Raw genomic sequence first — 20615 nt, 5'->3', positions numbered from 1 at the left:
GCAACAGCTAACAAGGGAGGAAAGTAGTTAAAGGCCTATTTTAACCATGTAAATGCTGAGTCCAACCACAGCTTAATTTAGGTACTAGTTTGGAGGTGGGGGGAGCTGGCCCATGGCCTGCAAAGTGGGGCCCAGCCTGAAAAGTGGTAATCGGGAGCCAAGGTGACATAGCAGCAGTCTGCTTTTGGGAAGTTTCTAAGTATCAAACTAGAGTGATCCTAGTCCATTCCCCTCATTGTACCGATGAGGAAACTGAGGACCAGAGGAGAAACCAACCCAAGATCTCATACAGAGATAGAGGCTCCAAGCAGCAGGCTTTTTGACTCCCTTAAGGGGTCCCATTCCACTGCCCGGGGTGGATGGTAAACAGTAGGAAGAAGAGGTCATCAGTCTGTGGCTCTGCCCCAACACAGGAGGGGGCCAGGCCTGGGGTTGGTGACAGGCAGGCTGGCACCAGCAAAGATTGCAGTCCCTTGCCCCAGGTCCCCTAGTCCCTCTGATCAGCATCCTGTCTCATCCTACACCATGCAACATGTCAGAGGTGGGGCGCACTCCGACCATGCCTTCTAGCCACCACAAGTACTGCTGTCTCCAAAGCAGTTGTCCCCTTGGGGGGCCCCCTTCCCACCGTCTCACTGGGAGCCAGTGATGGCAGGGGTCTTGCCCCAAGATTACACAGCAAGTTGGTTTATTCCAGTGCCACCTGCCACTCCGGATGGAGATTGGCGTAGGGCCCTTGCCGCTTCCCTGCTCCCTCTTGTCCCTTGCAGACAACCCAGACATGGAACAAGGTTGGGGGTGGTCTCTGTCCCCATTCAGAAAAAGCCCATAGCTGGGGTGGGAAGGCATGGGAAATGAGACCTTCTCCCCAGTCCTCAGAGAGGTCTTGTCAGGGCCCTGAACAGGGCCCCCAATTCCACAGAGTAGTGGTTAGAAAGGAGCCCCACCCTCCACTCCTGTCGCTTCTAGGGCCTCCAGGTTCACCTGGCAAATGGGGTCAGGAGTAGCGATGTTGTGAGAATTGGATGTGGAGCCTTTAGGAAGTGCCCCGTCTCTCCTGGGAGCTCAGGAAAGGCCTCGATCTCCCAGGCGGGGGTTGAGTCAGTGGTCCCCACGGGCAGACGGTTCGGTCCTGCGTGCCTCGCCGGCACAGCCTGAACCCGGAGCAGGTCGCCCCGCCCACGGGAAGGGGGGCCACCGGCTCAGCACACGCCGTTCTGCTGCCCCACAGGCGCCCATGTTGGTCCACCCCGGGCAGAGTCCAACCCGCCGTTTTCCCGAGTCCAGCTGGCCCCATCTTCCCCGGGCGGGCTGAGGGGCGCAGAGCCCCGGGGGCCGCCCGCCCGGGAGTCCGGAGCTGCCCCAGTGCCGGATCAGTTTGCGGTTGGGGCCCGAGGGCTGGAGCGCCCTGCAGGCTCCGAGAGTGAGATTTCCGGCGTCGGGGGTCCTCCCGCTCCTGAGCTGTCCCAGAACCTCGAGATGCCTCCGGCCCGCCCTCCGCCCCACCGTACAGATGGGGAAGCTGAAGCCCAGAGTGCAGCAGCTTCGCCAAGGTCACCCTGCATGCGGGGACTGGAGCCAGGAGGTGCCACCTCCGCCTAGAGCAGCACAGGTGAGAAGGGCGAGGTGCGCTCGACGCCGGCACACTGCCTGGCCAGCGCCCCTCACTCACCTCCAGTCTCCTCGCGGTCCCGGTCCCCAGCTCACTGGCGCCACCACCTCTGCGCACCTGGCCACGTCCGTCAGGGCACCCCGCCCGAGACCCCCGGCCACTCCCGCCCTCGCCCAGCGCCCCCTCCGCTGCCACGGAGCCACCTCCACCGCCTAGCGGGGCTGCTGGGGGACCCGGAGCCGGGAGGGCTGGGCGGGTGACAAGCTCCTGCCGGCTGCTCCCCGGGGCCCTAGCGCCGCCCCTTCCTCCCGCCCCGCCCAGCCCCCGAGGTGCGACTTACCCCCCCCCCCCCCATACACACACACAAGGGTTCGGGCTCGGTCTCCGGCGGGTCCCCACTCTCTCCCTCTCTCCTCCCTCTTTGCCTCACTTTCTGCTGCCTGGTTGTCTGCCTGTTTCCTCCTCACTTTTATATCACGAGCTAGGTCCCTAAAGCCTTCTGCTTTCTATTTCACTCAGTTTCTTCCTGTCTCTCCCTCTATCTCATCTTTACCTCTTTTCTCTATCCCCACCACTACCCTTCACCCCTTTAAATCTGTCTTTGTGATTCCTTCCTTATAACAGGCACCACCTCCCACTGCCCCGCGGTTTTCTTTCAGACCCGCAGTACCTTTTAACGCCCTTAACCCTAAACCTCCAGCCCATCTTAACCCCCTGCTCAGCCCCAGTAAGGATGATAACTGTGGACCTGGGTAGAACTTAGACAGACGGGGGCTGAGGAAGGTCGTCACCTCCCCCACAGCCCGGGGCCATCCCCTGACTTAACTGGTGGGCCAGCGACAACCGAGGAGCGATGCTTGCTCTGTGACTCAGGTTTCAGTTCCCTGTCTTTCCACCGAACTCAACTCAGTTCAGATGGAGCTCAGCAGAGCCCGTGGCAGGCAGCAGGCAGGATGCACCACAATCACTGGGATGCTGTTAAAAGTCGAGATCCCCACATTTTGGTTCCCCCTCCCAGTGGAGGGGAGAGTAGCGGGGCTTGGAAATAGGACTGATAACAAGTATCCTTCACACTCCCAACAATTTTGAAACAAAACTACAGTTGGAAAAATGCTGGTCTGGGTTTTCACCAAAGTTTCCCTGGGTTCCAAGTACCCCACCCCTTCAACCAGGGTGGTTCCACTTTCATCTGTCTTTTATGTCGAGGTTCTTTCTGTGTTTAGATTTCTGCTAAAGGAAGTCAGAAATGTGCTGATATGAACTCAAACGCAGAGCTGCAGGTGGCAGTGGTTTCGGGACATCCCCTGTCTCCAGTGGGCATGCTCAGAGTGCAGGAGGTCAGGTGACAGGGGGGACAAACCCTCCCTGCCTGCTCTGCCTCATGGGTGACAGTCTCTCTGCAGATGCTCTTGTGTTCGGGCGCCCCAGGTGGAGGTGGGAGGCACAGAAGGGGTCCTGAGGGTTGGCATCAGTCAGTGCATTGCCTGCCCTGTGAGCGCATGCGTTAAGAAAGTGGCTACAGCCCAGCCTGTGGGAAACCAGGAAACAAACTGAGTGGGAGGGAGAGAGAGAGGAGAAAGAAAGGCTAGGATTACTGTGTGGGTGGGTATGAAAGAGAACGAGATGGAAAAAGGAAGGAGGACAGAAAGTGGTTCGGTCTGTACGTAGGTGTGTGACAGTGGGTGTGCAAGAGGGGATATATGCCTGTAAAAGAAAATGTGTGCATATGCAACACAGATTTCAAAGTGTAGGTGTGTGAGCCAGAGAAAATGGAGAAAAGAACATGCTTGTAGCCTGTATGTAAGGGAGGGAATCTGTGTGCTTGTATGTTTCAGGTGGGACTGTAGCCATCTATGCAAATCTAATACATGTGAAAGTCAGGCATGCGTGGGTCAGTAGGGTCTATGGGAGGGTGTGTGCGGATGTATACCCCATGCATGGATGTGTGGGTGTCTGAGGGCATGCACATGTGTGCATGTGTGTGAAGATGTGAGTATACACACGTGAGTGTTTGCATAAGAACATGGTGTACATACATTATGTGTTTATATGCATGTTTAGGGGGTGTGAGTGAACATGTGAGGTACACGTGAACCTGTGAGCTCTGCTCCTACACCATCACCCTCCCATTATGATCACTACAGCATGGGGGCGTGGGAGCAGAAGTGTGCAGCACCCCGCCTCTCTGACTGCCCTCTCTCCTACAGGACTGAGGAGCAGGGCCTTGTCCTCGGACAGTGACCACTGTCAACTCTTTTCATGGACACGAATTCCTCTGCCTCAACCTAGATAGATGTGGCCAGGGCAGGGCTCATCTGACAACCCAGATCCACACCCTCATCCCCACCCCAGAGGCTCAGACAGTGTCTCCAGACACCCCAAGCCCCCAGCGCCAGGGGCCCGGAGAGGAGAGAAGGTGGCTCCCAGAGCCATGAGGTTGGGAGGGGCTAGGTCAGCATGGACCCCAGGCCTCCCTGAGTGTCTCCGAGGGGAAGGGAAGAGGGCTTGGCAGAGCCCTCACCACCCCCCAGAGCCTGCACAACCTTTTCCCAGCCCCAGGTGGGTGGAAGAACACAGCCTGCTTCCTCATCTCCATGGAGATAAGGTGGCAGGGAGGCAGAAAGCATGGGCCAGACTTCCCAGGGTTCAAACCTCAGCTCCTCCACCCCTCAGGACTGAGACTTTGATAAGTCACTTAAACTCACTTTAGCTTGGTTTTCTCATCTGTGAAACAGAGATAAGAAAAGCATGAACTTCCTAGGGTTATAGAGGGGACAAAGTGAAGTCACCCAGACAAAGCATTTAGCATGGAGCCTGGCAGCTGAGCTGGGAGGCAGAAGCCCTGGGTTCTAGCTCCAGCTTTGTCACCAATTTACTGTGTGACCTTAGCCAAGTTGTTTCCCATCTCTGGGCTTCAGAGTCTCCACAAGATGACCTCCATAGTAATCTCAATAAACCCTTGCAGTTATGACCAGCTGAGACTTTGCAGAGAACAGCTGTAGCATGGGGCTCTCTCAGTGAGCTGTGGACTAAGTCGTGCTGGCGGAGACCTGATTATGAGCCCTATATGACACTTCCCCTCCCGATATATATTCTCCTAAATTGGCAGCAGCTTGATGGCAGGGACTCTGAGCTGCTGCCCCCCCTCATCTCTCTGCAACCCCTGACCCTCCAGCCTGCCAACGACCCCATTCTGCTCGGCTGGTATTCAGTCCTTAGAGAAATGGCTCTGGTATCCACCCACCCCAAGTGGTGGGTGTTTAAGGCAGAAGATGTCATGTCCCATATTTAAAGCTGGCAGGGAGCACTCCAGAGAGGCAGTTTTAAAGTTGTGGAAGGATGGGTGTGATTGTCTGAAGATGCTTATAATCCCCTGGTGGTAATGGAAGGAAGCTTTAAAAGGAAGCCCTAATCCACTAATAACCTGGCAGCTCCACAGGCCTCTTCCCTCCGGATCTCCGGGCACAGAGAAAGGACTCTGGCCACTCCCTTTCCCCAGGGAGCAGAGAGCCACTGTGGGCTCTGACCCAAGAGTACCTGATTTCTACTCTCCTACAAGATCCAGCTTCCTTCCTGCCTCCATCTCTGAGAAGTCTTCCCTGACCATTCCATCCTCTTGAGATCACTTGCCTTCTCTGTCCCTAGAAATGGATAACCAACTGGCTGGACAGGTAAGAGAGGAATGAACCAGACTGTGAGGCAAGAACAGGATCGTAGTCTCAGCTCCAACACTGACTGTGGCTTTGGGCAAGGGACCTTAGTCCCTGAGCCTCAGTTGCCTCACCGGTACAATGGGAAGAATTCCTGCCTTGAGAGGCTATAGCAAAACCGATGAGAATGAGATACTATGAAATGACCTAGCTCCATGATAGAAGCCAACAGGATTCATTCAATGTGGTTCCTTCTTCTCCCCTCCCCATCTACGGTCTCTTCCCCTCCAGGTGTCAGCAGACCTCACTCGCCCCTTATAGATCCAGAATACAGTGGTGGCTAAGGCCAGAACCACCTATTCAAAAAAAGCTGGGATTAGATCATTGCTTAGCAGCTTGCTAGCCGTGAGTCCTGGACAAATCGCTTATGTTCTCTGATCCTCAGTCTTCTCATCTGTATATAGGAGATAATAACAGTATGTCCCTCATGAGGGTTGTTATGAGATTAAATGAATGATACAAGTAAAGCTCTCAGCACAGTGGGCTTGGCACGAGAGGGTTTAACAAATAATAGCTATTGTATTGTTGAGCTGGTGACAAGCATTTTAATTATTACCAACATCTTCACATGCTTTTCTAGATCACTCTAAAATTTCTAAAACATTGCCCCATCTAAGATCATTGCAACCTCACAGCAGCTCTATGAAGGATAGGGCTCATGGTTTTATTTTATTTTCACAGACGAAGAAACTGAAGCTCAGTAAGAGGAAGGGATTTGCCGGGATTTGCCGGGATTTGGTTAGTCGGCACCAGTTCCAGAACCAGCACCCCTGTCTCCCGGCCCCCAGCTGAGGCCTGTGAGAGGGAAGGAAGCCCGTCCTGAGGGAGCCGGACTTGGGCTGACTCTGTGTGAGGGCTCCTTGCTGCCCCAGATGCAATGAAGGCCCCTCCTTGCTTTGCCCAGCTCCCTGTGTGACCCAAGTGGGGGGGGGCGGCTATGAGGGGGCCGCGATCAGAACCCGGAAAGAAAAGATGAGTGGGCAGGATGGCTGGTGAGATGCCAGCCGGGGCGTCAGCAACGCCTGCAGAGAAATGAAGTGTTCCTTTAGTTTTCTGACGCACAAGCCCTCCCGGGCCTGAGCGAGCATGGCCCTGCTCACGTCCTCCCCATCTGGACCCACTTCAGCGTCTCCATGGGCCCGCCGTGAAGGTGATTCAGTGCGGACTTCCCTGACCCACCCGGCCGCCTATTACCATCCTTCCTTCCTTCCCTCTGTGCTCTCATCCAGCAGCTCATACCCAGGAAACCTCCCTCCCCGTGGGGGTTAGGGCCTCACTGCAGCCCAGGGGAGGTGGGTCCTGCCTTTGTCATCTCTAACGGATAGAACGCCGAGGCCGGGGTTAGGAATGTGGGTCCAGCTCAGTCCTGACAGGCTGAGTGACCTGGCCCTTAACTTCCTCACTCCGGACCTCAGTTTTCCACCTGTAAAGTCAGGAGGTCAGATCAGAGCGGTCTTCAGTCTCTACCTCCGAAGCTCCGTGAGGGCAGAACCACACCTGTCTTGCGCAACGCTGCGCCCACAGCGCCCTCAGTAGCTGGCACTTAGTACACTCAACACGGCTGCCCATCCCGTCAGCTGTTCACACCCTCCAGTCATTTGTTAGCACCAGTGATTAAAGGGCAGATGAAAGTGAGAGATGGACTTGTTTTTCAACCAAGCATGATAACACAGCTTTCTCTCCCTGCCTTTTCACGTGCCCCCTCTGGCAGAAAGATGGGCTTAGATGTGGTACAGCTGGGACGGCACGTAACTCGCAGCCTCCTGTGTCTCCACAGCTGTCGATCTGGGCATGCCCATGGGACTGTGATGGGCTCTTGTGCATCATGGGAAAAGATGGTCAGAAGCTCCTGTGTTAAGGACATGTTGAGTCCCCTGTGACTCTAGCAGTCCAGGAAAAAAGGGCCATGAGCCCTGGCCGGATAGCTCAGTTTGTTAGAGTGTCGGCCTGAGCAAAGAGGTTGCCAGTTCGATCCCCGGTCAGGGCACATACAAGAACAGATTGATGTTCCTGTCTCTCTCTCTTCCTTTCTCTCTAAAATCAATAAATAACAACTTTAAAAAAAAGAAAGCAAGCCAGCCATGAGCTTACCTGGTTTCTGGGGAATCCTGGGCCCAGAGCTGGAGCCGGGGCTAGCTGTCATCAGCGGGCAGGCCTTCACCACATCCCAGTCCTGGCTGGCCCGGTCGTCATGCTGGGGTTCCCTTTGCGCCTCCCTGGAATAGCTGGGTGGCTGGATGCTCGGGGCTTTGGGCAACCCTGGTGCCCCTTGGGTGGCCCTGCAGGCGGAGTTGTCCCCACTCCTACTGGTCACTCTGTCCTCCTCCAAGTCCGCAAGCCCTGCCTCTCCTGGCAGGCCCTCCTCCCCACCGCTCTCCTCAGCCTCCAAGGCCAGACACCTGTAGCTCCCATCAGGGATCCGGAAGGCGCAGGGGGTAGGCCTGCTTTCGCTGGGTCCGAGGGGCGGAGGTGGGAGGTGGGGCCCCAGCATGGTTCTGCTTCTCCCAGGTGAAGCGGAGAAGCTGGTGCCTGGGTAGGCCGGGCCACCTGTGTGAGCCCTGGTCTCTGCTCCTTGCTGGCCCTTCCGGGCTCTCTGCGGCTCTGATTCCTCAGGAGACTCACAGAGCTGGGGCGAGGTCCACGGCCGGCCTTCCTGGGCTGGGTGGGGCAGTGGGCCCCCAAGCCCTCCTTCTTGGTCCGCCTCTGCTCACAAAGGCCCACCTTCAAGGCGATCGAGCTGCACAGGGACAAAAGAAACAGCACATGAGACAGTTCGTTGGCTGTTCCGGGCTGGATTTCTGAGACCTGTCCACCTTAGGGTCTCCCTGAGCACAGGCTGGGACTTGGGCTCCAGGTCCCACACACACCCACAGCGAAATCCCGAGCTTCCGTCACTCGACAGCCCAGGTTTTCTGCCACATCCTTATGCCATTTGACACTTTATTTGCTTAACATTTTTTCTGTAAATCAACTTTAAATAACTTACTTCTATTATTTTGGCCTTAAGCAATAATTGCAGGAAAACCACAAGTATGTTGTGTTAAGTCGTTTCCCCAGTATACATTAAATATCTAGTTATTTAAAAATACTTATCTTCCACCTCCCCCCAAAAGAATTCTCTCACATGCCACCAGAGGCACATACATCACAGAAATCACAGGTGGGGCAGAGGGTATAAGACTGGGGACAGGGACCCCCAGAAGGCTGTGCACCAAGGGAGATAGTACAGCATTGTGCTTTCAGCCGGAATCCCAGCTCTGCCAGTTGGGTGATTGGCGGTAAGTTGTCTGACCTCTTTGGGCCTCAGCTTCCACATCTGTAAAATGGGAACTGTAATCTCTCCATCGTAGTGTTGCATCGAAGATTAAGTGAGAAAAGGCATGCAGGGGATTTAGCACAGTCTCTGAGATGCAGCTTAGTACATGTTGGCTATTCTTTCTTTCCACAAACATTTCTTGAGCTCCTATCACATTTCAGACACTAAAAAAGTTACGAGGGATACAGAGGGGACAAAGGAGACGTGGTTCTCTGGCTCATGAAGCCTTCAGATCTGGTGGTGGGGAAAGCTGTGAATGATAACAGGGATAATAATAATAGTTATTATCTAGAAGTGTTAACTAGGATGATAGCCCAGGAGAGAGGGGAGGGAGGCTTCCTATAGGGATGCGAGGAGGGAATTGGCTGGGCTGGCAGGCAGATGGAGAGTGGGTGTGGGGGAGGGGGAGGAGTCTAGGATGCAGCTCTGGCGACACTGTGGTTTTGTGATTTTCATTAATAGAAATCAGCAATAAATGGAGAGGAGCAGGTGTTCAGGGAGCCGGGAGATGAATTTGATTTGGGATTTCCGGGGGAGATGAGCACAGTCACCTCCACGCGGGGGCCTGGGAAGCGGGCTGGAGACAAAGGTTTGCAAATCTCTTGTGGAGGCATAGGGTGCAGGCGGACAAGATGCCCCAAGACGGGCAGGCAGAGCTTAAGGCAGGGCCGATGGGAGGAAACCTTGGACTTTGCAGGTCTTGGTTAACATCTTGAATGCAGCACCTCTTAGTTGTGTGACCCCGGTGAGTGTGAACATGCTGAATCTCACCAGCCCTATTGCGAATAGGGAGAGAGGAACGCCAGGCATGCCCTGGCTGCCTCGTGGGCAGTGGGAATCTTGAGTTATGAAAGCCTGTGGACATTGGTGACCTCAGGGCCTGAACTGAATTCAGCTGCTCTGGTACTTGAGCTGGAGACCACGCCCCCTTCCCCAGGCACCCTCACCTTCACCCTCATCCTCACCCTGACGCCAGCAGGCTGGGTTAAGGCCTCAGCGTCTGGTTGGAGTTGTGCCCGGGAGAGTCTGGTAGGCAAGAGGAAAGATAAGCACATTACCAGGCCCTGGGGAAAATCAATGCCAACCAGGGGAAGGCAAACAAGTCTCAGGATCAGAAAGATAACAGGCACCTGTTACAACAGCCTCGATGACAGAGAAATCAGCACAGAGGAGCCAACCTTCTGCCTAGACGAGATCAGGTGCTCACAAGATTGAGTACCCATCCCCACCCGGAGGGAGGGGCTGGCAGGAGCACTTCAATCAAGTCTCCCTCCCGAGAAGGAGGACTCCCAACCCAGCCAGGGACCCGGGCAAACCCCATGTGGGTGCTGGGTTATTCGTTTAGGTTATTGAAGTAAACGCTTATTTAAAACCCCAAGAGAGGTACTGTTGTTATTATCCCATTTCAGAGGTGAGGAAATTGAGGCTCAGGTAGGCAAAGTGACTTCTGGCCTAAGTCACAGAGCGATAGAGCCAGGACCTGACCTCAGCTCTGCCGCATTAATGATGGGCAAAGGGACTTAGAGGAGATAGCTCCTGGGCCTCCTTCCTCTCCCAAGTCTTTCTCACTCACCAGCTGCTGCCAGATCTCTACCATTAGAGTTTCAAAGAATCTTAGCATCCCACAAAGGGCCAGTAGAATTCTGAAGAGCCCTCACTGGCTGTGTGACCTTGTAGGGCAGGTGCCATCTGCATTTTGGGTTTTTTTGTTGTTGTTTTTTGGTTTTTATAATTTTATTTATTTATTTATTTATTTTTAGAGAGAGAGAGAGAGATGAGGGAGAACAGAAAGCATCAACTCATTGTACTTGCTTCCTGTATGTGCCTTGACCAGGCAAGCCCAGGGTTTGAACTGGCAACCTTGGTGTTCCAGGTCAACGCTTTATCCACTGCGCCACCACAGGTCAGGCGCCATCTGCATTTTGGAGTCACTTTACCCAAAGGCACAATGGTGGGGCTGAGACAAATGATGCTCGTGATGGCGTCAGAGGAGGGGGGTATGTCTAGCCCTGGCATTGCAGGATGCCATGATTCTAAGCACTTCGAGCCCTCCGCCCCGCTGCCCACACCGCCCCAGGGCCAGATGGCATGGGAGGCAGGGCTCCCTCTGACGCCCCATGGGGCCTCGCCTTGCTCTATCCCTGCTTCTGTTTTGCTGTATTTGATGGTGGCCACGGTTTCCAGGAAAGAAGAGAGAGGCGGAAAAGTTAACTTTCCGCCACCCACACAAATATTTTTGGCCAGCGTTGTCTTCACGTTGCCAAGCCTGGAGGGAGGGGTTGGCAGGAGCACTCTGATTCAAGGCTCCCTTCCAAGGAGCAGGACTCCCAACCCAGCTGGGGGGCCGGGGCAAACCCCATGTGGGCCTGAAGCCTGGAACACCCACCCCGCTCAGGAGCCTGGGGCACAGCGAGAGTCGGGAGCCATAGCTATAATGGCAGCTGCCACCTTCTGAGCATCTACTAGTGCTGGGTCGAGCCTTTTACCTAACAGTCCCTGGGGGGCAGGCCTGTGAGTGCTGTCTACAAATGAGGAAACTGAGGCACAGAAAAGTAATTTCCGTATCCAGAGCCACACAGATGGTGAGTGTATAACAGGAAGTAAGTTGAAATGCCGGGCCCTGGGCTCTTGCCCATGGCTCTTAGTGGCTGCAGGCTGACTCTAGGGACCCCCACAGCCCTCTGAGATTGCAACCTCAGACACAGCACATCTGTCTGGGGGGACACATCTTCACTGTGGGCAATAGAGGGTCTGCTCCAGCTGCAACTAAAACGGGGGCTCCTCTAATGATAGCTCCGCCACACCCACATCCATCACCAGCCGCCGGCTCCGGATGCCGAGCCTCAGCAGGCAGGGCTAAAGGAGTCCAGCCACTCACTGTCCTCACCTCAGAGGGGGGAACCATGGCCCAGGTGGCACAGCAGGTCAGACGCAGGCCTGGCGCTGGAACCCGGGAGCCCACACACGCGCTCCGGCTCCTCACGTAAGCCCTGCTCCCCCTGGGCTGTCAGCTTCCCCTCCTTGCTCCCCCGAGCTTCCAGGAGCCCAGGCAGGGTCCCCAGGACCAGCGGCCTAGCTGAGGGGCTGGGGGCAGGAAGACCAGGGTGGAAGGTGGCAGGCTGAAACGCAGAGGGATCCCTGTGGGAGAAGAGTTTGAGGGCCAGTTCCTGGCACAGTGCCAGGCGTCCAATAACAATAACAATGATAACAGCTGATGTTTATGAAGTGTTTACTATGTCAGGTGCTATTCCAGACACTTAGCGTGCATTATTGGATCCTCACCACAGCCCTATAAGGAAGGTGCTATTATTATCACCATTTTACAGATAGGAAATCAAGCTTACGTGACTTGCCAAGTTCACACAGCCAGTAAGTGACTGAGTCAGGGTTCATATCCTGATAGTCTAGCTCCAAATATCACTCTAAACCCCTAAGGCTGTGCTGCCTCAATAGTTTAAGTAGTTACTGAGTGAGTGAATGAATGATGAATGAGGAGGAAGGATGGGAGGATGGTACATTGCTTGGTATATAGTAATCATTCAATAAATATTTATCAAGTGGAATAATTAATGTGGGGTGGCTGAGGCACTAACTGTACGTATAGCCTAGGGACAAAAATGGAGTTACCCTGGGGACGGGTAACTCAGAACCGGTACAGACGGCTCAAGGTGCACCTGCCGACCCCACCTGCCTGGCAGCACCTTGGCGTCAGGAGCGGGGTGGGGAGGAGCGTCTGGACTGTCCAGAGTCGGGTTTTCCCAGCCACTAGGAATACAGCTTCCATTGTCCCCAGGAATCTGAGCTAAGAGTATGTTCCTGCCTTAGTGTTTCTCTCCCAGGGAGAGGGTGGGAGCCAATGTAGGGTCTCTTTCCCCTGATTCCAAAGGGGAAATCCCAAGCTCCTCAACCTCCAGGACTGGTGAGCATGAGGAAGCCTGGCATTTGCGATGACCTCACTTCATGTTCTTAGAAGAGCCCTTTCCATGGGCTTTGGTTTCCCTGGCTGAAAAGGCCTCGGCAGAGTGGCTGGTGGGACCGATAGGATCCAAGTTCAAAGCTACTCCTGAATCTTCTCGGACCTGCCCTGTCCCAGCCTTTCCCAGAGCTAGTCTCCCCTACGGATATGCAAGTGTGACCCCGCATTACCGACCCCTCCTTCCAGTCCTGCAGGACAAACTGACCGACCCTGGCCTCCTGCCTTCCTGCCTCAGCCTCCAGCCAGCACTACCCTGGGCTGCCCAGCCTGCGCTGACCTCTCTACCTTCCTCCTTACTTCACCCCTATCCTCTGTTCCTGTCCACCTCCTGGGGCAGAAGGGGCCAGTGTGGGACTGGCTTCGTGTGAAGCTGGGGGCAGCATCAGGAAACCAGTCCTTGGCAAGAAGAAGCTGTGAGGGGCTGGGAAGGACTCCTCAAGCTGGGACGCTGGGTGGTCTTGGGAGAGATGAGTGTTAGCCAGGCCTCAGGTCAGCAGACCAGTCACTCATGTCACTGAATTTTAGTTGCCTTCTTGGTAGAATGGAGACTCAGGCTCCATTCATTCATTCATTCATTCATTCATTCATTCATTCATCACACAGTCACTGAACGCCTATGTGCCATCAGCTATTTTATGTACTGGCAGCTCACAGTGAACAAAAGAGAAAACTCCTGCCCACGTGAAGTTCACATGTTAGTTGCAGTAGACAGATAATACATAAACAAGAAAGCATGTCAGATGGTTTTAAGTACAATGGAAAAATAATTAAGCAGCAAAGGGGACCAAGGAGTACAGTGTGTCATTAGGACAGAGAAAACAGTGGTATTAATACAAAAAACGTTGACAGATGCTACGTGGTGTTTTGTATGGCATATGTACTTCAAGGTCACTATTATGTTAGATGCTCATATGCAACTATAAATACATAAAATCAACTTAGCTCCTGGCAAACTCAGGAACACAAGCCTTGCAGAGCCCTGGGGGATGTACTTCTTATGCTAATATTCTGACCATTCAATTGTTCACCATTTTAGAAACATGTCTATCATTTTAAGATGGAGTATTTTTAATAATCCAGTATATAAAAATTTGATTTCACAAATTGGCATTATTTCTTTAAGAACATTTTTTTTTGGCTCTGGCTGGTTGGCTCAGTGGTAGAGCATTGGCCTGGCGTGCGGAAGTCCCGGGTTTGATTCCGGGCCAGGGCACACAGGAGAGGCGCCCATCTGCTTCTCCACCCCTCCCCCTCTCCTTCCCCTCCGTCTCTCTCTTCCCCTCCCGCAGCCAAGGCTCCATTGGAGCAAAAGATGGCCCAGATGCTGGGGATGGCTCCTTGGCCTCTGCCCCAGGCACTAAAGTGGCTCTGGTCGCGACAGAGCGACGCCCCGGATGGGCAGAGTATCGCCCCCTGGTGGGCGTGCCAGGTGGATCCTGGTCGGGCGCATGTGGGAGTCTGTCTGACTGCCTCCCCGTTTCCAGCTTCAGAAAAATACAAAAAAAAAAAAGAACTTTTTTTTTTTTTAGCCTGACCTGTAGTTGCACAATGGATAAAGCATCAACCTGGAACGCTGAGGTTGCTGGTTCGAAACCCTGGGCTTGCCTGGTCAAGGCACGTGTGGGAGTTGATGCTTCCTATTCCTCTCCCCTCTTCTCTTCTCTTTATCTCTCTCTCCTCTCTAAAATGAATAAAGAAAATCTTAAAAATATGTTTTAAAAGAAAAGAACATTCTTTTCCAAGTACATTACGTTGCTAGAGTATCTCCTCAATCTATAACACATAATGATAACATTCTAGTTGCTGTGAGGGTTAAATAAATATAAGTGCTCAAAAAAGATGCAACTTAATGTTGGAGAGGCTGTGGAGAAAAAGGAACCCTCATACACTGTTGGTGGGAATGTAAAGTAGTACAACCATTATGGAAGAAAGTATGGTGGTTCCTCAAAAAACTGAAAATAGAACTACCTTATGACCCAGCAATCCCTCTACTGGGTATATATCCCAAAAACTCAGAAACATTGATACGTAAAGACACATGCAGCCCCATGTTTATTGCAGCATTGTTCACAGTGGCCAGGACATGGAAACAACCAAAAAGCCCATCAATAGATGACTGGATAAAGAAGATGTGGCACATATACACTATGGAATACTACTCAGCCATAAGAAATGATGACATCGGAACATTTACAGCAAAATGGTGGGATCTTGATAACATGATACGAAGCGAAATAAGTAAATCAGAAAAAAACAGGAACTGTATTATTCCATACGTAGGTGGGACATAATAGTGAAACTAAGAGACATTTATAAGAGTGTGGTGGTTACGGGGGGGAGGGGGGAATGGGAGAGGGATAGGGGGTGGGGAGGGGCACAAAGAAAACAAGATAGAAGGTGACAGAGGACAATCTGACTTTGGGTGGTGGGTATGCAACATAATTGAACGACAAGATAACCTGGACTTGTTATCTTTGAATATATGTATCCTGATTTATTGATGTCACCCCATTAAAAAAAATAAAATTATATAAAAAAAAAAAAAAAAAAAAAAAAAAAAGATGCAACTTGCCTGACCAGGCAGTGGCGCAGTGGATACAGCGTTGGACTGGGATGAGAAAGGACCTGGGTTTGAGACCCCGAGGTCGCCGGAAAAGCGCGGGCTCATCTGGTTTGAGCAAAAGCTCACCAGCTTGGACCCAAGGTCACTGGCTCCAGCAAGGGGTTGCTTGGTCTGCTGTAGCCACCCAGTCAGGGGACATATGAGAAAGCAATCAATGAACAACTAAGGTGTCGCAGCAAAAGGCTGATGATTGATGCTTCTCATCTCTCTTTGTTCCTGTCTGTCTGTCCCTATCTATCCCTCTCTCTGACTCTCTCTCTATCTCTGAAAAAAAAAAAAAGATGCAACTTTGCCATTATAATTGTTATTTTTATTAAGGGGTGACTGAGGATATAATCAGAACAAGAGCGACTGTTTATTAAGCATTGACTTATGTGCTGGGCTCCGTAATGATACATTACATGAAGTATGATCTTGTTTCTTCTCCAAAATAACCTCAAGAGAGGCACCTTCTACGTCCCCATGTAACAGATGGAGAAATGGAGGCCCAGGGAGGATAATCTCTGCCCACGGTCCCAGAGCAGGAAAACAACCAAACTGGAACCTGACAGGTGCCGGGGAGCTGGGGTGAACACTGGGGTGTTCCCTGAGGGTCCCTGAGGGTCCGAGGACAGGCCATTTTGCACAGCCCAAAGATTCCTTCATGTTGGCCCTGGCTCTGTTGTGTCCTGTGTGACCTTGGCTCCATCCCTCCACTCCTGGGTCTTGGTGACCACCAACCACACAATTAGAGGACTGGGCTTGGGGTCTCTAAGTGCCCCTCCCACTGCGGATTGCCTATGAGCCCCCGTACCCAGCAGGGGTACTCGAGCCCATTCCAAATGGAGGCCCTGGATCCAGTCTGCTCACAAAATCAGCCAAATCCCCTGCGCGTCACATCTATTTCTGCCCTGCCGGGTTTATAAATATGTGGGCCCGGGAACCAGCTTCAGCAGAACTGGAGAGACTGAAGTCATGGCTATAAATACGAGGTCAAGGCTGGCTGGGGTCAGGCAGGAGGTATAGCAGGGTCAAAATCAGCCTGGGAAACCACGGCCCAGCAGTCCTGCTATAGCCCTGTTTCCTTCTGGATACATAAAAAAAAATGGAGGCCCAGAGGGACAGGGACTTGCCCAGGGCCACCTGGGCGGTGAGGGTCAGAGGTGGGCCTGGGGCACAGGCTCCTGGCTCTGAGACAAGGCCGCCCCTCATATTACCCACTGCCCATGCTCACAAGTCCCTCTCACCCCCTCCTGGGGGATCAAACTGGCCTTGCCCAGTTTGAACAGGAGCAAGATATTGTGATTAAAGTTTATAAAATAAAGTTTATAAATTGCACATTTGGAGACCTGAGTTCTCTCCTCTGTCCTGCCATTAACTGGCTCTGTGACCTTGGGCAAGTCATTGCCTTCAGTCTGTGAAACAGCAGGTAGGTTATGTGGATTAAACTAGATAGTATCTAAATTCTGTGTGAATTTCTAGAACACTGTTAGTCTGTAGACGTTTCACTGGCACAGAACAAACCCAGTACAGTAAACTGCTACTGAGGACATACTGCTTTTTATCTGTTGGGCATATTGGAGTTCTCAAATTTTCATTTGGGAGAGGGTTCTATGATGAAAACTTCAGAAAATTACTAACCATATTTACCTCCCACTCAACAGGACCTCCTGTTCACAGGCAGAGTGGCCTGGCCGTGTGCGGGGGGGGGGGGGGGGGGACTGACCCAGCAGCCAATTGTGTGAATCACTTCCCAACTCTGCACTCAGGGACATCACTCCGGTAGCTTAAGATCGGTCATGGTGGGAGTTGTTACACCACAGAGATGGGCAAATGCTACAAAGCAGGGCATTTTTTTTCCCCTCTCAGAGAACCAGTCATTAAACATTTAGCAGCATGCCACTGAGTAAAATCTTGGCTAGTATATTTCTACCATGCCTGCTTCCTGGCTGGATGAACTTGGGCCGTGAACGTCCACTTTCCCGTCTGCAGAGTGGGAACGGTACCCGCACCTGCATCATAGCTACTGTGAGGGCTAAGTGAGCTTGTGCCCCTAACGGTTGGCACGGCAGTTTCCAAACTTGCCTGCCTATTAGCTCACCTAAGGGTCTTTTACACATTCCAAAGCCCTGGCTACACTACAGACCATTCAGTCACAACCTCTGGGGGCACCAGTATGTTTTGAGATTTCCCAGGTGATTCCAGTGTGCAGACAGTTTCAGGAGCCTCCTGTTCCCATTGCCTGCCTCTTCGCAAGCCCTCGGCAGGTGTCCAGGACACAGAGGGCTAGGGGGCAGTGCAGACCCCTCATTCCTGCCTCATTTAACTCATGGGGTTTTATGGGGGGAAAAAGAGTATCAAAAAGAATGGTGGGGATGTGTTTGTTTGTTTGCTCTGTGGAAAAGCCTAATGTGCCTAACGTTTGCGGGAGATGCTGCTCCCAGGGACCACAGCAGGAGGGCCGTGGTCCTCCACCTGCCAGATGTGTGCCTCGCTACCCCACACACTCCAGGCAGATGGGCCAGTGGTTTGTAAAGCCCAAAGAGGCCTCACTCCATGTGGTGCTCAGCTGGCCAGCTGGGGAGATGGAGACACCTCAGTCTGGTCTCTCCCTCTCCTCTTAGAGAGAGTGAGATAGCTCTCTCACAGCTTGTATCGATAATACAAGGGCTCACAGCCTGGCTCAGCCTGGGAGCCATCACGCTGCTGGCTTGGAGGATTGAGATTAAGAATAGGAACATCAGTGCTAATGTCAAGGCCTGCGGGTCGCAGCCCAGCTTCCCCTGGACCAACAACAACCAGTGGTAAAATCATCATAATAGTGGCGGACACTTATTGCATTTTTTTCCTGTGCACTAGGACATACCACAGTAAGCACCTTGAAGGCAGTCTAGTACGGAGCTGTGCTATCCAGTGTGGGGGCCACTGGCCACATGTGCTACTGAGCACTTGAAATGTGGCGGGTTCAAATTGAGATGGAAATAAAGAGTACACACCAGATGTCCAAGACTTAGTACCCAAAGAAGAATGTAAGCTATCTCATTAAGAACATGTTTAAAAGATTTATTACATGTTAAAATGATGGTACTTTGGATTTAAATGCATGTATTATTAAAATAAATTTTATAGTTTCCTTTTTTCACCTGCTTCTTTTTACTTTATTTCTTTTTCTTTTTATTTATTTTTTAGTATGGCTGCTAGAAAATGTAAAATTACAGAGTGCTTGCCTTTATTTCAATGGGCACTGCTGGCCCAGAGGTCGGGGGGTATGCTTTCTTGTGCCACATCCTGGGCTTTCACTTGTATTCTGTTTTCTACCACTTACAGCTGTGACACCTTTGGCAAGTTACACAACTCTTCATGCTTTGGTTTCCTCGTCTGTAAAACTAGGTATTCATTGTACCTACCTCTCGTGCCTTTGGTGTGGGTTTAATGTGCCCGGCACAGAGAAAGCACTCACTACTAAGATCAGCTGTCAGGGGACTATTTGTGGTAAGCTAAGTTATATCATTGGATTAGCTCATGCCTCAGTAGGTGCTGAGCAACCTGTCACTGGTGGCAAACAAGCAGAGCCTGGGAAACCCTTGGCAGGCTGCTTTTAGAGACAGTCCAAAAATGGAATGTGGGTTGGGGAGGCATTGGGTGAAATGGTCTTTGAAGATGGCTCCCAGGCATGACACTGAGTTATGCTGCTGTCTGCCCCTGGCCTGGTGTTCCCCACTAATCCTCTCTTCCTCACCATATCCTCCTTTTCTTTTTCAAAGTTTCATTCGACCCAACTGAATGTAACAAACGCTTATCAGTGCCACTGGGGCCAGTGTCGTGGAAGACACCACAGGAGGACAGAGGGACAACAGAAGTGGCTCCTGCTTTCAAGGAGTTTAGTGTGGGCAGGAGGGCATAAGACAGGGGTTGGAATATCAATAATCCAAGGTGGGGGAGACAAGGGCCATTTAGCCTCTCTAAGCCCCAATTTTCCCAACTGTAAAATGGGACCAATTATAGCACCATCATTGTTGTGAGGAGTAAATGAGGGGATGTGGGAGAAGAACCAGCCCAGTTCTAGGCACATGGGACAGGCTCGGGAAGCATTGGCCATTATTCTGGTACCATAGGGCTGGCCCCACGTCTGATTTGCTCAGCATTCATTCACTCAGCAAGAAGTTTTGAGTTCAATGGAGGACTCTGTATTTCAGTTAGTTGGGCCCTCTGCTGGGAAGGACTCAGTGAGTGGTGGAGCCAAGACAAAAGAAAATAATAATCAACAACCCTCCCCCCCCAAATACAGGATGAAATATAATGAAAGGGAAAGGTGTTTTGTCAACAGTTATCCAAAGCTGTTATTAAGGATGCTCAGGACGCACTTGTTGAGGCAATGGCGGGCTGGCTGAGCGAGCGTGAGGATGTGAGACACCAGACACGCAGGTCTAGGGGATGGAGGTGTAGTCTCGGGCGTCGGGCAAATGAGGAAAGGGGGCTATTGGCCCTGGCCGGTTGGCTCAGTGGTAGAGCATCGGCCTGGCTTGCAGAAGTCCCGGGTTCAATTCCTGGCCAGGGCACACAGGAGAGGCGCCCATCTGCTTCTCCACCCCTCCCCCTCTCCTTCCTCTCTGTCTCTCTCTTCCCCTCCCACAGCTGAGGCTCCATTGGAGCAAAGATGGCCCGGGCGCTGGGGATGGCTCCGTGGCCTCTGCCTCAGGCGCTGGAATTGCTCTGGTTGTGACAGAGCGAAGCGACACCCCGGATGGGCAGAGCATCGCCCCCTGGTGGGCATGCCAGGTGAATCCCGGTCGGGCGCGTGCGGGAGTCTGTCTGACTGTCTACCCGTTTCCAGCTTCAGAAAAGTAAAAAAAAAGAAAAAAGAAAAAAAAAGAAAGGGGGCTATGGCAGAAGAAGCCGGAAGAGGAGGCTGGAGGGCGCGGAGCCTCACTCTGCAGGGGCAGCGGTGTGTCGGACCCCAGCCCCTGCCTCTCCTGGCCGCTGAAGAGGGGCACAGCACACACTGATGTCCAGCCCTGCTCCTCTACGCTCTGGGGCCACAGGCAGGTGACCTCCCTCCCCTGGGCCTGGGACAAGGGCAGCATCATGTCACTGTTTCCCAGGGCAGGGACAGTGGGGGTGATGGTGCTGATCCCAGTGCCTGGCACAGAGCCAGAGCCCGGTGCCCTCAGAGACAGTGTGGGGCAGTGGTCAGCCAATGGGCTCTGCGCTCCGGCGGCCGCTTTGGAGCAGCTGCTGAGCAAACTGTGTGATGTCGGGCAAGTTAGTTCACCTCTCTGAGCCTGTTTTTCCATCTGCAAACCAGGGCTAATTACAGTGCCTGCCTCCTGGGCTGTTGTGAGGATTAGACAAGCTCCTGTCAGTAAAGAGCTTAGAGCTCAGTGGTGTGCACGGTAGGT

General features: G+C 52.7%; 1 protein-coding gene and 1 long non-coding RNA gene across 3 annotated transcripts in view; one reads left to right on the top strand and one right to left on the bottom strand.

Moving 5' to 3' along the window:
- SYNPO (synaptopodin) overlaps positions 1 to 8059 on the bottom strand; it is a 37092-nt gene extending 29033 nt beyond the window's left edge. The window contains exon 1 of one of the 2 annotated variants that reach the window (XR_010746222.1): positions 1673 to 1871. Coding sequence is in view for 1 of the 2 variants with exons in the window: in XM_066342950.1 (XP_066199047.1) it covers positions 7414 to 7813 (400 nt within the window). In the remaining variant the exon portion in view is untranslated. Of the gene's footprint in view, positions 1 to 1672; positions 1872 to 7413 lie in introns of those variants that run through there. The other variant, XM_066342950.1, reaches the window with a different exon arrangement.
- Positions 1124 to 7329, top strand: LOC136376683 (uncharacterized). The gene is made up of 3 exons (XR_010746223.1): positions 1124 to 1612; positions 5044 to 5283; positions 6004 to 7329. It is a non-coding gene; the product is annotated as an uncharacterized lncRNA (long non-coding RNA).
- Positions 8060 to 20615: the final 12556 nt, after the last annotated feature.

Source organism: Saccopteryx leptura, chromosome 6 (genome assembly GCF_036850995.1).
Source record: "Saccopteryx leptura isolate mSacLep1 chromosome 6, mSacLep1_pri_phased_curated, whole genome shotgun sequence".
NCBI classification, from domain to species: Eukaryota; Metazoa; Chordata; class Mammalia; order Chiroptera; family Emballonuridae; genus Saccopteryx; species Saccopteryx leptura.
This window is presented reverse-complemented; position numbering and strand designations above follow the sequence as displayed.